Source organism: Salvia hispanica, chromosome 3, assembly GCF_029641045.1.
Source record: "Salvia hispanica isolate PSC_SH4W2 chromosome 3, Shi_PSC_v1, whole genome shotgun sequence".
NCBI lineage: Eukaryota > Viridiplantae > Streptophyta > Magnoliopsida > Lamiales > Lamiaceae > Salvia > Salvia hispanica.
The window spans coordinates 35,214,377-35,227,170 of record NC_142694.1 but is presented as its reverse complement, the minus strand read 5'-3'; the positions used below and the strand labels follow the sequence as shown (position 1 = coordinate 35,227,170).

At 42.7% G+C, this 12,794-nt stretch overlaps 1 protein-coding gene and 1 pseudogene across 4 annotated transcripts; both read left to right on the top strand.

Moving 5' to 3' along the window:
- Nucleotides 1-6,936: 6,936 nt before the first annotated feature.
- LOC125216440 (uncharacterized) lies at nt 6,937-8,769 on the top strand. Of its 3 annotated transcripts, XM_048118149.2 has the most exons (4): nt 6,937-7,069; nt 7,148-7,188; nt 7,641-8,206; nt 8,290-8,769. In XM_048118149.2, the coding sequence occupies exons 3-4, from the start codon at nt 7,802-7,804 to the stop codon at nt 8,332-8,334; spliced, it is 450 nt and encodes a 149-aa protein (XP_047974106.1). In that variant the 5' UTR covers nt 6,937-7,069; nt 7,148-7,188; nt 7,641-7,801; the 3' UTR covers nt 8,335-8,769. The 3 variants fall into 3 exon arrangements, with proteins under 3 accessions (XP_047974106.1, XP_047974107.1, XP_088923905.1); XM_048118150.2 differs by lacking the exon at nt 7,148-7,188; XM_089067779.1 differs by having other exon boundaries at nt 6,938-7,188.
- A 560-nt stretch (nt 8,770-9,329) lies between these two features.
- LOC125210992 (cell division cycle 20.2, cofactor of APC complex-like) lies at nt 9,330-11,856 on the top strand (annotated as a pseudogene). The gene is made up of 4 exons (XR_016136502.1): nt 9,330-9,756; nt 10,304-10,567; nt 10,652-10,916; nt 10,988-11,856. The product of XR_016136502.1 is annotated as a cell division cycle 20.2, cofactor of APC complex-like (transcript).
- Nucleotides 11,857-12,794: the final 938 nt, after the last annotated feature.

Sequence of the window (12,794 nt, the reverse complement as noted above, 5' to 3'; positions counted from 1 at the left end):
CGGCGACAGCTCCGACGATGGGTGACGAAGGCGGCAAGGCTGATGGAGGCGGGGCAGTGGCGGCAAGGCGGCGATTGGCTACGAGAAAGTGACGGATACGGGGCGAGAGAGATAGGGGGGGAAAGGTGTGAACACGAAAAAGAAGAGGAAGAAGAGAGAAGTACAACAGAGGCGGCTACCAGGCAGTGCAGACTCGCCAAAATCCTCCGGCGGTGGTGTGAAACCGTGAGAGATTCGCAAGAAAAAAAAAGGAGAAGAAGAAACGGAGAGGAAGGAGAAAAACTGGCGAGGCAGCGGCGGTGGCGAAGGTGACGGCGGTGGTCGGAGGAAAGAGAGATGAGGAAAGGAGAGGGCGGCGGTGGGCAGCTGCTGGCCGAGAGTGTTATGAAGTGTGGCGTAGTGGCGAGTGTGGAGGAAGCAAGTGGGTGGTGAATCAGGGCGGTGGACGGCGAGGCAAGGCGTGCCGGCGAACTGTGTCGTCGGGCAAGCGGAGGGAGGGAGGGGGGCGGGGCGGGCGGCGGCGCGTAGCAGGCCGTGAGAGATTCGCAAGAAAAAAAAAGGAGAAGAAGAAACGGAGAGGAAGGAGAAAAACTGGCGAGGCAGCGGCGGTGGCGAAGGTGACGGCGGTGGTCGGAGGAAAGAGAGATGAGGAAAGGAGAGGGCGGCGGTGGGCAGCTGCTGGCCGAGAGTGTTATGAAGTGTGGCGTAGTGGCGAGTGTGGAGGAAGCAAGTGGGTGGTGAATCAGGGCGGTGGACGGCGAGGCAAGGCGTGCCGGCGAACTGTGTCGTCGGGCAAGCGGAGGGAGGGAGGGGGGCGGGGCGGGCGGCGGCGCGTAGCAGGCCGTGAGAGATTCGCAAGGAAAAAAAAGGAGAAGAAGAAACGGAGAGGAAGGAGAAAAACTGGCGAGGCAGCGGCGGTGGCGAAGGTGACGGCGGTGGTCGGAGGAAAGAGAGATGAGGAAAGGAGAGGGCGGCGGTGGGCAGCTGCTGGCCGAGAGTGTTATGAAGTGTGGCGTAGTGGCGAGTGTGGAGGAAGCAAGTGGGTGGTGAATCAGGGCGGTGGACGGCGAGGCAAGGCGTGCCGGCGAACTGTGTCGTCGGGCAAGCGGAGGGAGGGAGGGGGGCGGGGCGGGCGGCGGCGCGTAGCAGGCCGTGAGAGATTCGCAAGAAAAAAAAAGGAGAAGAAGAAACGGAGAGGAAGGAGAAAAACTGGCGAGGCAGCGGCGGTGGCGAAGGTGACGGCGGTGGTCGGAGGAAAGAGAGATGAGGAAAGGAGAGGGCGGCGGTGGGCAGCTGCTGGCCGAGAGTGTTATGAAGTGTGGCGTAGTGGCGAGTGTGGAGGAAGCAAGTGGGTGGTGAATCAGGGCGGTGGACGGCGAGGCAAGGCGTGCCGGCGAACTGTGTCGTCGGGCAAGCGGAGGGAGGGAGGGGGGCGGGGCGGGCGGCGGCGCGTAGCAGGCCGTGAGAGATTCGCAAGAAAAAAAAAGGAGAAGAAGAAACGGAGAGGAAGGAGAAAAACTGGCGAGGCAGCGGCGGTGGCGAAGGTGACGGCGGTGGTCGGAGGAAAGAGAGATGAGGAAAGGAGAGGGCGGCGGTGGGCAGCTGCTGGCCGAGAGTGTTATGAAGTGTGGCGTAATGGCGAGTGTGGAGGAAGCAAGTGGGTGGTGAATCAGGGCGGTGGACGGCGAGGCAAGGCGTGCCGGCGAACTGTGTCGTCGGGCAAGCGGAGGGAGGGAGGGGGGCGGGGCGGGCGGCGGCGCGTAGCAGGCCGTGAGAGATTCGCAAGAAAAAAAAAGGAGAAGAAGAAACGGAGAGGAAGGAGAAAAACTGGCGAGGCAGCGGCGGTGGCGAAGGTGACGGCGGTGGTCGGAGGAAAGAGAGATGAGGAAAGGAGAGGGCGGCGGTGGGCAGCTGCTGGCCGAGAGTGTTATGAAGTGTGGCGTAGTGGCGAGTGTGGAGGAAGCAAGTGGGTGGTGAATCAGGGCGGTGGACGGCGAGGCAAGGCGTGCCGGCGAACTGTGTCGTCGGGCAAGCGGAGGGAGGGAGGGGGGCGGGGCGGGCGGCGGCGCGTAGCAGGCCGTGAGAGATTCGCAAGAAAAAAAAAGGAGAAGAAGAAACGGAGAGGAAGGAGAAAAACTGGCGAGGCAGCGGCGGTGGCGAAGGTGACGGCGGTGGTCGGAGGAAAGAGAGATGAGGAAAGGAGAGGGCGGCGGTGGGCAGCTGCTGGCCGAGAGTGTTATGAAGTGTGGCGTAGTGGCGAGTGTGGAGGAAGCAAGTGGGTGGTGAATCAGGGCGGTGGACGGCGAGGCAAGGCGTGCCGGCGAACTGTGTCGTCGGGCAAGCGGAGGGAGGGAGGGAGGCGGGGCGGGCGGCGGCGCGTAGCAGGCCGTGAGAGATTCGCAAGAAAAAAAAAGGAGAAGAAGAAACGGAGAGGAAGGAGAAAAACTGGCGAGGCAGCGGCGGTGGCGAAGGTGACGGCGGTGGTCGGAGGAAAGAGAGATGAGGAAAGGAGAGGGCGGCGGTGGGCAGCTGCTGGCCGAGAGTGTTATGAAGTGTGGCGCAGTGGCGAGTGTGGAGGAAGCAAGTGGGTGGTGAATCAGGGCGGTGGACGGCGAGGCAAGGCGTGCGGGCGAACTGTGTCGTCGTGCAAGCGAAGGGAGGGAGGGAGGCGGGGCGGGCGGCGGCGCGTAGCAGGCCGTGAGAGATTCGCAAGAAAAAAAAAGGAGAAGAAGAAACGGAGAGGAAGGAGAAAAACTGGCGAGGCAGCGGCGGTGGCGAAGGTGACGGCGGTGGTCGGAGGAAAGAGAGATGAGGAAAGGAGAGGGCGGCGGTGGGCAGCTCCTGGCCGAGAGTGTTATGAAGTGTGGCGCAGTGGCGAGTGTGGAGGAAGCAAGTGGGTGGTGAATCAGGGCGGTGGACGGCGAGGCAAGGCGTGCCGGCGAACTGTGTCGTCGGGCAAGCGGAGGGAGGGAGGGAGGCGGGGCGGGCGGCGGCGCGTAGCAGGGCGGAAGGATTGGGGTACCGTTGAGGGAGAGAGAGAGAAATCAGGCGCATGTTTTAGGGTTTCATGGAATACTATTAGTTATTGTATTCTAATTGGGCTATAATTTTGGGCTTTTAATATAGCATATAATTTGTGTTCATATAGGAGTAGTATATAATTAATGTTCTTTTTAATTTTAACTGTAGACTTTGTATAAACTTATATACGATAAAAGTTAGTACAAAGTATTTAAGATAATAAAGGAAGAAGAACACTCCATCCCACTTTTTTTTAAGTTATATACGAATAGAGAAGAGATAATTGAATTATTTGTTATAGAAACCAATTTTGGATTAGGATAATATATTAATTGATTTTCATAATTTTAGCAATGTATTATTATTATTATTATTATTATTTGATTTATTTTTATTTAAGATAACTGTTCTTACCGTCTTTCTTTCAATTCTTCTAAAAGAATTCATGATATCCATTTGCTTTATTAGTTTATTACAATAAATATTGTGATATATGCAATATTATTGTTAGAAATTTGACCACTAGGATAAATAATAAAATGAATTATATTTCATGTATATTTGGATAAAGATAATACTGATCAATTATTTAAATTACAAAATACTGTATAAATAATCGAAACTGGTGAATTATTTATTCCTTCAAATAGTTTGTTTTTTTTATTCTTCTGTAAATGGTAGTATTACATTTTTTTTAATTTGTATGTCTTATTTTTTTTCATCCACACATTTCCTCTTTTGTTATTTCTTTTATTTTATATTACACTCATATCAAATATTAAAATAGTATACAATCGTCTGCTAAAATATGAAATGTTTCATTGAGAGTGGCTTGAGAGAAGTACAACTGTACAAATATTTTTTTGTTGTTGTGTTTAATATTACAAATACTTATTTTATTTAGTTCTTATCTGTAAAAATATTTTTATACTTATTTACTCTATATTCTTTATTTTAAATTAATATATCTTCATTATTTAAAAATATTTTGTCCTGTGCATAGCACAGGTGTTAACACTAGTATTCAAAACGATACAGATGAGGTGGTATGTTTCCATCAAGACCGAATATAAAATTCATCTCGTTTCCTCTCGATCGTGTTGCTTCTACCAACAAGGTCACTTCTCCAGCTTATTCAGCATCGTGACTTGCCTATTTTCCCATTCACATAACCTCTCACATTGAACCGCACCTTCTTATTTGTTGGGGAGATTCAGTATATTAAACAAAACGGAACGGATAATCTGAAAGTCGTGATGAAATCACTTTCAGATCAAATCAATTTCGGTGGTTCTACCAAAATATTTGATCGGATTAAATTCAGAGAAATCAGAATTTTCATATGTATATTCAAGACTAGATCGAACCAAAAGAATTGATCAGTTCTTAAATAAGATGAAGGGTTGCATCTGTTAATTTTGAAAGGTTGCATCTGTTAAGTTCTTAACCGAATTTAACTGATTTTCAAAAGTTTTCGAAATTACAAAATAGTCATTTGACTTTCAGAAATTACATTTTCGGATGAATTTCTTACAAAGCAACTTCGTTGTAAATAAAAAATTTTCAAGCTGACCTCGACCCCGCCAGGGGCTGCCGCCCCTTGGACCCCGCTACCCGGGGGCGCTGCCCCCGAACCCCTGTTCATCTGTTATTATAATGAATTCAAATAAGCGTGCACTCCGCACTTCCAGACTTATATGATGTCTCATTATGATGATACTGATCAATCAAATTAATCTAATTACACTAAAATATCCAACATTATTCACCTCCCCACATAGATTATTAGCTGTTGCGAGTAATATTTAATTTTGCTAGAATATTTAAGTGTGAAAAATAGGTTACACGCTAAAAAAATCACGTATTTTGTCATTATATCAATATTGATTGTATATAAAGTTCATATATTTTCGGGTATTAGTCATTTGAAAATAGTTTAAATTAAATACTCTAAAATAGATTCAATAATAAATATTTTTGTATTTATGATTTTTTTTTATTTTAAAAATTTTGTGAAAGGTAATCATGTTCGTATGTTAATTGTTAATACCTTTATCTAATAAGTTTTTTCCCCACCCTTTTCTCTTTTTATAGATTTTATAGTTTTATTTATTTCATTTTTGAATTGTGTTGTATCACAATTGGATTCTATCGAGTGAATGCAATCAAAATAGGGTTTATAAACTCTTTTGATTATTTGAACACACCAACTAGTTATGACATTGCCCTGACAGTCTCGACTTTTGTCCTAACAAGAAAAAGGTACCAAGAAATTGAACTAGAAGTGTACATAGAAAGACTTTATTTGTTTGATAAGCGAGTTAAGACAAAGTATTAAAAGCGCATTGATATTTTTAAGTTTTAACTCTCAATTAATTGTCAATTTTTATTCTATGCCCCCGCGAAGACTCAAAAGGCTGAGATTTTGTGATTATCAACCAAGCCACAGTTCTTGTTGTATTATCATACATTGTGTGAGGCGTATCTACTCTGACAAAGGCTCAAAATATCCTTAACTGAGTTTGAATCATAGAGCAGATAAATGCTAGTATGAGCTTGATGATGTGTAAGTTGAGGGGAGTCTTAGAAATAAAAACATTTCTTGACACAATGTCTGAGGCATAAAAAAAGTCTTGTGTGGGCCTGATTCAATTTTTTTTAGAATGGGGGAGTCTCGTGCCATTCAACCAAACCCCTTATGATTCAAATTTTTACTTTGATGTGGGCTTTGCCGGGTCACATGCCTTTTCATGTACCAAAATGAAATTAGTCTTCGAGAATCACACAAATGGGCTTTTTCTAAGCTATTCGATATTACCACACACCCCATCTAAGTAAGGATCACTTAAGGCTAATCCTAATTCATCTCCTAATACATACACACATACACGAGTGATGGACCCCGCCATAATTTATTATGTATGTGTGTATGTATTAGGAGATGGATTAGGGTTTGCCGTAAGTGATCCCTCTCTGCCCATAGAGTATTGTTTTTGGACCAAATTATCCTTTTTAGCCCTACGCACCACTTACAGCTAACATGATCATCCTACCAATGTCATTTTATTTCAACAATAAAAGATGGAACTTTAAAATGCCACAAGCTCTTCAGTAGCATTCTTGCATTATTAAGCTGGATTTCGTCTTCATCATACGAAGTCTACAAATTATGTAGAAAAAGTGCATGAATATTTATGAGTATAAAAAATAAGATAAATTGTCAAATAAATAACAAACTAGGATCAGTTTCATTCACATTTTTAAAAACTAAATCTATAAATCAAGAAGTTTGCAATTTTCGTAAGGGAAATTGGTCTCTAAAATCATGAACTTTGCCCAAAATTTGGTATTTTCCATGAACTTTGAAATTGGTATATAATATCACGAACTTTGCATTTTGTTTGGTCTTTCCCACTGCATGTTTATTACTATATTTGACTAACTTACGAGACTTTTATCATACTTGACACAATTAAATCAACGTGGTTTTCAACGCGACTTTTTATGCTACATGTTATGAACTTAAAAAGTGGTTTCAAATATTATAAAACATATCACGGTTGCCTATGTTAAATAAGATTTTGATGAAAATATCTTATTTGAGTGAGTTTGGGAAATACCAAACAAAATGCAAAGTTCGTGATATTATATACCAATTTCAAAATTCATGGGAAATACCAAATTTTGGGCAAAGTTCATGATTTTAGAGACCAATTTCCATTTTCGTAATTATCTTATTCTATCTCCTCTAAGACAATGCGATGAATTGCCGTTCGATTTCAAACACGTCATTAACTACATAAACATGTACTATCACCATAAGAAAGGGGGCTAATTCCTAATATATTCAAGGCTCGTTTGGTAGGGCATAAAAACCCATACAACCACGCAAAAGGTGGAATTTTCTCCGGTTATCTTCTCTTCTCAACACTTTACACTTTGGTAGAAGTCGATTTTATCGGTTGACCCGACACAAAATACTTGGATCTCGCGGAGTTTCATACTAGATTCGCCGATCGTTGCATTTCACTATATCACAGATCTTGAGGTATTATATTTTCTCAACTTCGTTTTGTGCAGCTACATACCCAATTTACCTTCATAATTTTCGTTGTCTACATCACAGTGTGAGTACAGGAACTTAATCGATTGCACAGAAAACCCCAGGTACGGCGTAGCAATCTACGCTCTGTGAATCAGTTTCAAAATGATCTACTGTTGTAGAACCTATTTCAGAGCACCTACCCGACTCTAATTTGGATTAATTTAAAGAACTATGAATTATTAGAGCCAAGATTTGAATTGAATGTATGGACGCAATTTGTTTGTGTGAATGGATTTTACTGAGCTTTAGTCTTTGCAGAGTACCCCATTAGATGTACACGATGTCCGCGTATATGAATTCACACTACCCTTTAGATGCACAGCCAGCCGTCCAAAGCCACTGTATTGTTCGAACCCATTAGGACGAATGGCTGTTGTTGCTGGTTTACTGTAAATTGTTGCCTGGGTGTTCTGTGTGAGTTTGAAAAGGAGATCTGTGTGTGGGTTTGAGAAGGATATCCTTGGCGTACTGAAACCTCAATTATTGATTGTCTGTGCATACTCTGTTGTTGTAGGATGCTTAACGACAGGCAGCGTAAAAGAAAGAAGACGGAGGCCGTAGTAATAACGTTGGAGGAGACGGTCCGTAGCATCGCAAGTTGTTGGCGAGGATGATGTGGTTTCTCCTCGCTTCTCACCTGCAACAATGTCACATCTCACTTCAGTTCACTAAGCGATGAATCATGTGGAGTCGACCCTTAGGAATCGTGGTAATTTATCTGGCACCAATGGTCAAATAGATCAAGTTGAGGGGCTAAGCGACAGGGCGAGTTTGGGGAGATCTGAAATTGAAAGAGATCTTAGTTCGCGATTTGATTCAAACAGAAAATCAGATTCTTCAAAAGAGATTGGAGATTCGGATGATCTTGTGAACGGAGTCCAGTGTCATAGTTTTGCAGAAGAAAGGCTAGGATTGCCAAAGAAGTGGAAAAGAGTCTTGTGGAAGGCATGTGTTTATCTCATCACTTTAGGAATGCTGATATCTTTGTTGGCCGGCCTGAATATGTCGTGGACTGCAATCACAGCTGCACTCGCCTTCGTTGTTCTCGATTCTAAGGACGCCAGGCCTAGTCTGGAAAAGGTTACATCAGTTTAGAAACTGTTCATACAAGAAACTAATGTTAGTCCTTATTCATCATTTACGCAGCTTCTCTTGTCATCCAGGTGTCGTATTCTTTTGTCCACCACTCCCACCATCTGCGAAAATAACGTCTTAAATACAAGCACATTTTACAACCAATAAATGAGGATTAATGAAATGGATACAGCTATACCACTGGGACTTCCATCGTGACTGAGCTTACGATGTCTCTTAGTAGCCATCCGAAATAATAGACCCGGGAGGCTGATTCTAACCGGCTGGGGGTGATGCGATAATGGGATGCGATATATGGAGGAACTGATATGGAGATGGCGCGAACACCAAATTTTATGCGCGCCAAGAACCAGATGATTAAGGATGGCCGAGGGGTTAAATGTCTTTTCATTTTGTAAAGTAGGGGCAAGGATGTCTCCACAGTAATTTATACAAATAATGAGCATAGTCTAATATGGCTACCAGTCATTGTAAAAACTACTCCCTCCGTCCCGGCTAAGATGACACGTTGCTTAGCCGGCACGAGATTTTAGGATTTATTGGTTAAAGTGTTTAATTGGAGAGAGAATAGGTGGGTGTAAGTATTAAAGTAGAGAGATAAAGAAAGATGAATATTTTAATAGGAGTGAGAAAAAGTGGTTGAGTGTATTAATTAGAGAGAAAAAATTTCCAAAAAAGAAAATATGTCATCTTAGTTGGGACAAACTAAAAAGAAAAACGTGTCATCTTTAAGCGGGACGGAGGGAATAATAAGGGACTTGTACCAAACGCACTACTAATAGGGATTACTTATGTAAATATGTAGGATTAACATTAATCTAATAAGTTGAGTAAATCCCGTAAACGCTACCAAACGAGCCCTCATAATATTGCCACATGTTTATAACCGATTACTACATTATCATGCATTTCACCGAAAAGAAGACGAATGAGATAATTACGAAAATTGCAAACTCCGTGGTGTATGATTCAATTTTGAAAAGTGTGATACAAATCAAAATTTAATTCTTTCGTAATTAATCAAACAATTACAAATTCATTTGACAATTACTCCCTACTATAAATTCTAATTCTAATATTGTAATATAGAAAAAAGTGAAGTGAAATCCCAACGGCTCTTTTCCACCAAAAATGAGCCGTTACTCGCCGCCGCATTCCATTCCCAAAACCCCCGCAAAAACCCTAATCACAAAATTCAACCAATATATAAACACCTCAATTCAACTAGTTTTTCCCACCAACAATCAATTCATTCAAATCGTGAAAACTCGCTCACAATCTGCTGTCTCTGATATTGATTACACTAATTGATCCTATTTCTGAACTGTTTTTTACTGATCAATTCTTCTGCAGGCTCCGATTTACCCTTAGATTAATTTTCTCTACTCGCATTATATTTGCATATTTTTGGTGTTATTTGTTTTTGCTAACATATGGAAACAGGAAATATGAACTCATCTTCCACACCAAACAAGAGTAAGTCGCATCTCCCGCTGCAAGAGGCGCTCATTCAAAGAAGAAATTCCAAGGAGAATGTATGCTATTTCCCCCCCTAAATTGTTTTGTGACATTCTGTATCTGCTAATTTGTAGTCATTTTTTATCTTTTGTGTTTGGTTGATTAAACCTTTTTTGGAGATTTCAATGTAGATCCACATTTGTTGGATGCATAATTCCTGCTAGAGTTTAGGAGTGTTTGGTTGATCTTGAATTTGTGCTGAATTAGGCAACTTTTGAGGATTTCAATGTAGATCCACTAATACATCGATTTGTTTGTTGCTTGATTGCACAATTCCTGCTAGAATATACAAGTGTTTGATTTATCAGTCAATTTTTGGGATTGCAATATAGGGTTTAGATTTTGTTGATTGCATAACGTCTGCTAGAGTTCTGAAGTGTCTTGTTGATCTTGCAGTTTTGGGGGGTTCCGATAAATATCCACTAAAAACTTGATTTTGTTGATTGCATAGAGTTTAGAAGTGTTTGGTTGATCTTGAATTTGTGCTGTATTAGGCAGTTTTTTGGGATTTTTGTTAATTGACTGTTTGTGCATGTTGTTAATTGCTGCTTCCTGTTCTTGCAGTTGGATCGCTTCATACCAAACAGGTCGGCAATGGATTTCGATTATGCTAATTACATGCTTACAGGTAAGGAAAACCCGTGTACAAGCTCTTCTCCATCAAGGGAAGCATACAAGAAGCAGCTTGCAGAAACCTTCAACATGAACAGAACTCGGATTTTGGCTTTCAAGAACAAACCACCAACCCCGGTAGACGCAATTCCCAGTGATTTCTCATCCGCGGCTCAACAAGTCAAATCTGCCAAGCCACGCCGTCACATTCCCCAGGTTCGTGCTGATGAAGAGCATCTTTTACATGGAATTTTGAGTGCTACTAGATTATCTAACTTTGTGTATTGTGTGTTTGTGCAGACTTCTGAGAGGACACTAGATGCCCCTGATGGATGATTATTATTTGAATCTATTGGACTGGGGCAGCAGCAATGTTCTTTCCATCGCTCTTGGGCACACTGTTTATCTGTGGGATGCTTCTGATGGGGCTACCTCCGAACTTGTTACCATCGATGATGACTGTGGCCCGGTTACCAGCGTCAAATGGGCTCCTGATGGAAGGCATATTGCTGTTGGTCTAAACAACTCAGAAGTTCAGCTTTGGGATTCCACCTCTAACAGACTGGTGAGTGCTTGTGACTATATATGTTGATGTTATCTTTCAAGAAATCGAATGCTCACTCTGTTCCGTTACAGCTGAGGACCTTGAAAGGAGGGCACAGATCGCGAGTTGGTGCCATGGACTGGAACAATCACATCCTAACAACCGGAGGTCAGGATGGTCAGATCTTCAACAATGATGTGAGAGTGAGGTCTCACATTGTCGAAACCTACACCAGACATGACCAAGAAGTTTGTGGGCTTAAGTGGTCGGCGTCCGGGCAGCAGTTGGCTAGTGGTGGAAACGACAACGTCCTCCAAATCTGGGACAGATCCATGGCAGCATCGAATGCTCCTACCCAGTGGCTTCACAGGCTCGAGGAGCATACTGCTGCTGTCAAAGCACTCGCGTGGTGTCCCTTCCAGAGCAATCTGCTGGCCTCGGGCGGAGGTGCTGGAGATAGGTGCATCAAGTTCTGGAACACGCACACCGGCTCGTGCTTGAACTCTGTTGACACCGGCTCACAAGTCTGCTCTCTTCTGTGGAACAAAAATGAGCGTGAGCTGCTGAGTTCACACGGTTTCACTCACAATCAGCTCACTCTCTGGAAGTACCCGTCAATGGTGAAGATGGCTGAGCTCACGGGGCATACCTCCCGAGTTCTTTACATGGCTCAGAGCCCGGATGGGTGCACGGTTGCATCTGCAGCAGGAGACGAGACTCTTCGATTTTGGAACGTTTTTGGTACGCCCGAAGTTGCTAAGCCTGCACCAAAGACGAAGTCAGAGCCATTCGCTCACTTGAACCGCATCAGATAATTTCGGTTGAGACGCTCATGTACATTTCTGTTGTAAATCATGTTTCTGCTTGTCGGATTAGTCACCCATTGTGACTATCAAAAAGTTGTACAAACTATCAAGAATATATGGTAACTGCCATCTCTCCTCGTGGTTATGTTTTTTTATTGCAAATATGTTTTTACATCCTAAATAAAAGGAAAGAGAGAAATTTCCATATTGAAAAACTTCCCAAATTAACTTTTTTAACAACAAAAAAGGTAGTATTTCGATTTATTTGAGCCATGGCATGGTTGATATTTGGGCTGCGTTTTGCAATTACTTATGGCGATGACGGCGAAGAAACAAAATCAGTCTCGGAATCAGAATCGGTGTGAGAATTCCCTCGGTGGGCCCACTGCTAGAGATGCTGAAAGCAGAAGAAAACAGAATTCAGCTGAGTTGGAGGTGGAGAAAGCGGAGAGTTGGAGGCGGAACTGGCTGTGGTGAAGGTATTATTGGAGAGAGCGGTACGGAGGGAGGCGGAGGAGAAGGCGAAGACTGAGGTTATGACTGAACTCGAAAAACGGGTGTCCGGTTTGAGCCTTGGAACCGATCTCGAAAAACTGGTGTCCAGTTTGCGCCTTGAAACCGATCTCGAAAAACGGGTGTCTTGTTTCAGGAGAAAAAATTCAGTGGACCCGACACACCACGTGGCATGATGATGTGGTGTGTCCCACTACTTAAAAATTGACAAATGGAAGTATTAAGAATATATAGATTAAACTATATATAAGGTATTTAATTCTTGTAAATGGAATAAAATCCTAAAATTTAAAACTCTTCAAACACAATATGTTAACTTAAATTTACTATTTTTCATTTTGTATTATACATGAAAAAAATAAAAATAAAAAATATAATGATAAACTAAATCGTAATTAATCATGATAGTAGTATGCATGAAAATAAAAAAATTTATAGTATTGTTTTACCATTACACAAAATAAAAAATTACTTAGTATTGTATGCATCTCAAATAATCACAATACATTAACTTAAGTTTACCTTTTTTTCATTTTGTATTTATATATGAAAAATATTAGTACAACTAATTGTATTTACA

Coding starts and splice junctions, on each gene's coding strand:
- LOC125216440 (XM_048118150.2), top strand. CDS start 7,802: ATGAATCATGTGGAGTCGACCCTTAGGAATCGTGGTAATTTATCTGGC. Junction 8,207..8,289: donor CCAGGCCTAGTCTGGAAAAG/GTTACATCAGTT, acceptor CTTGTCATCCAG/GTGTCGTATTCTTTTGTCCA.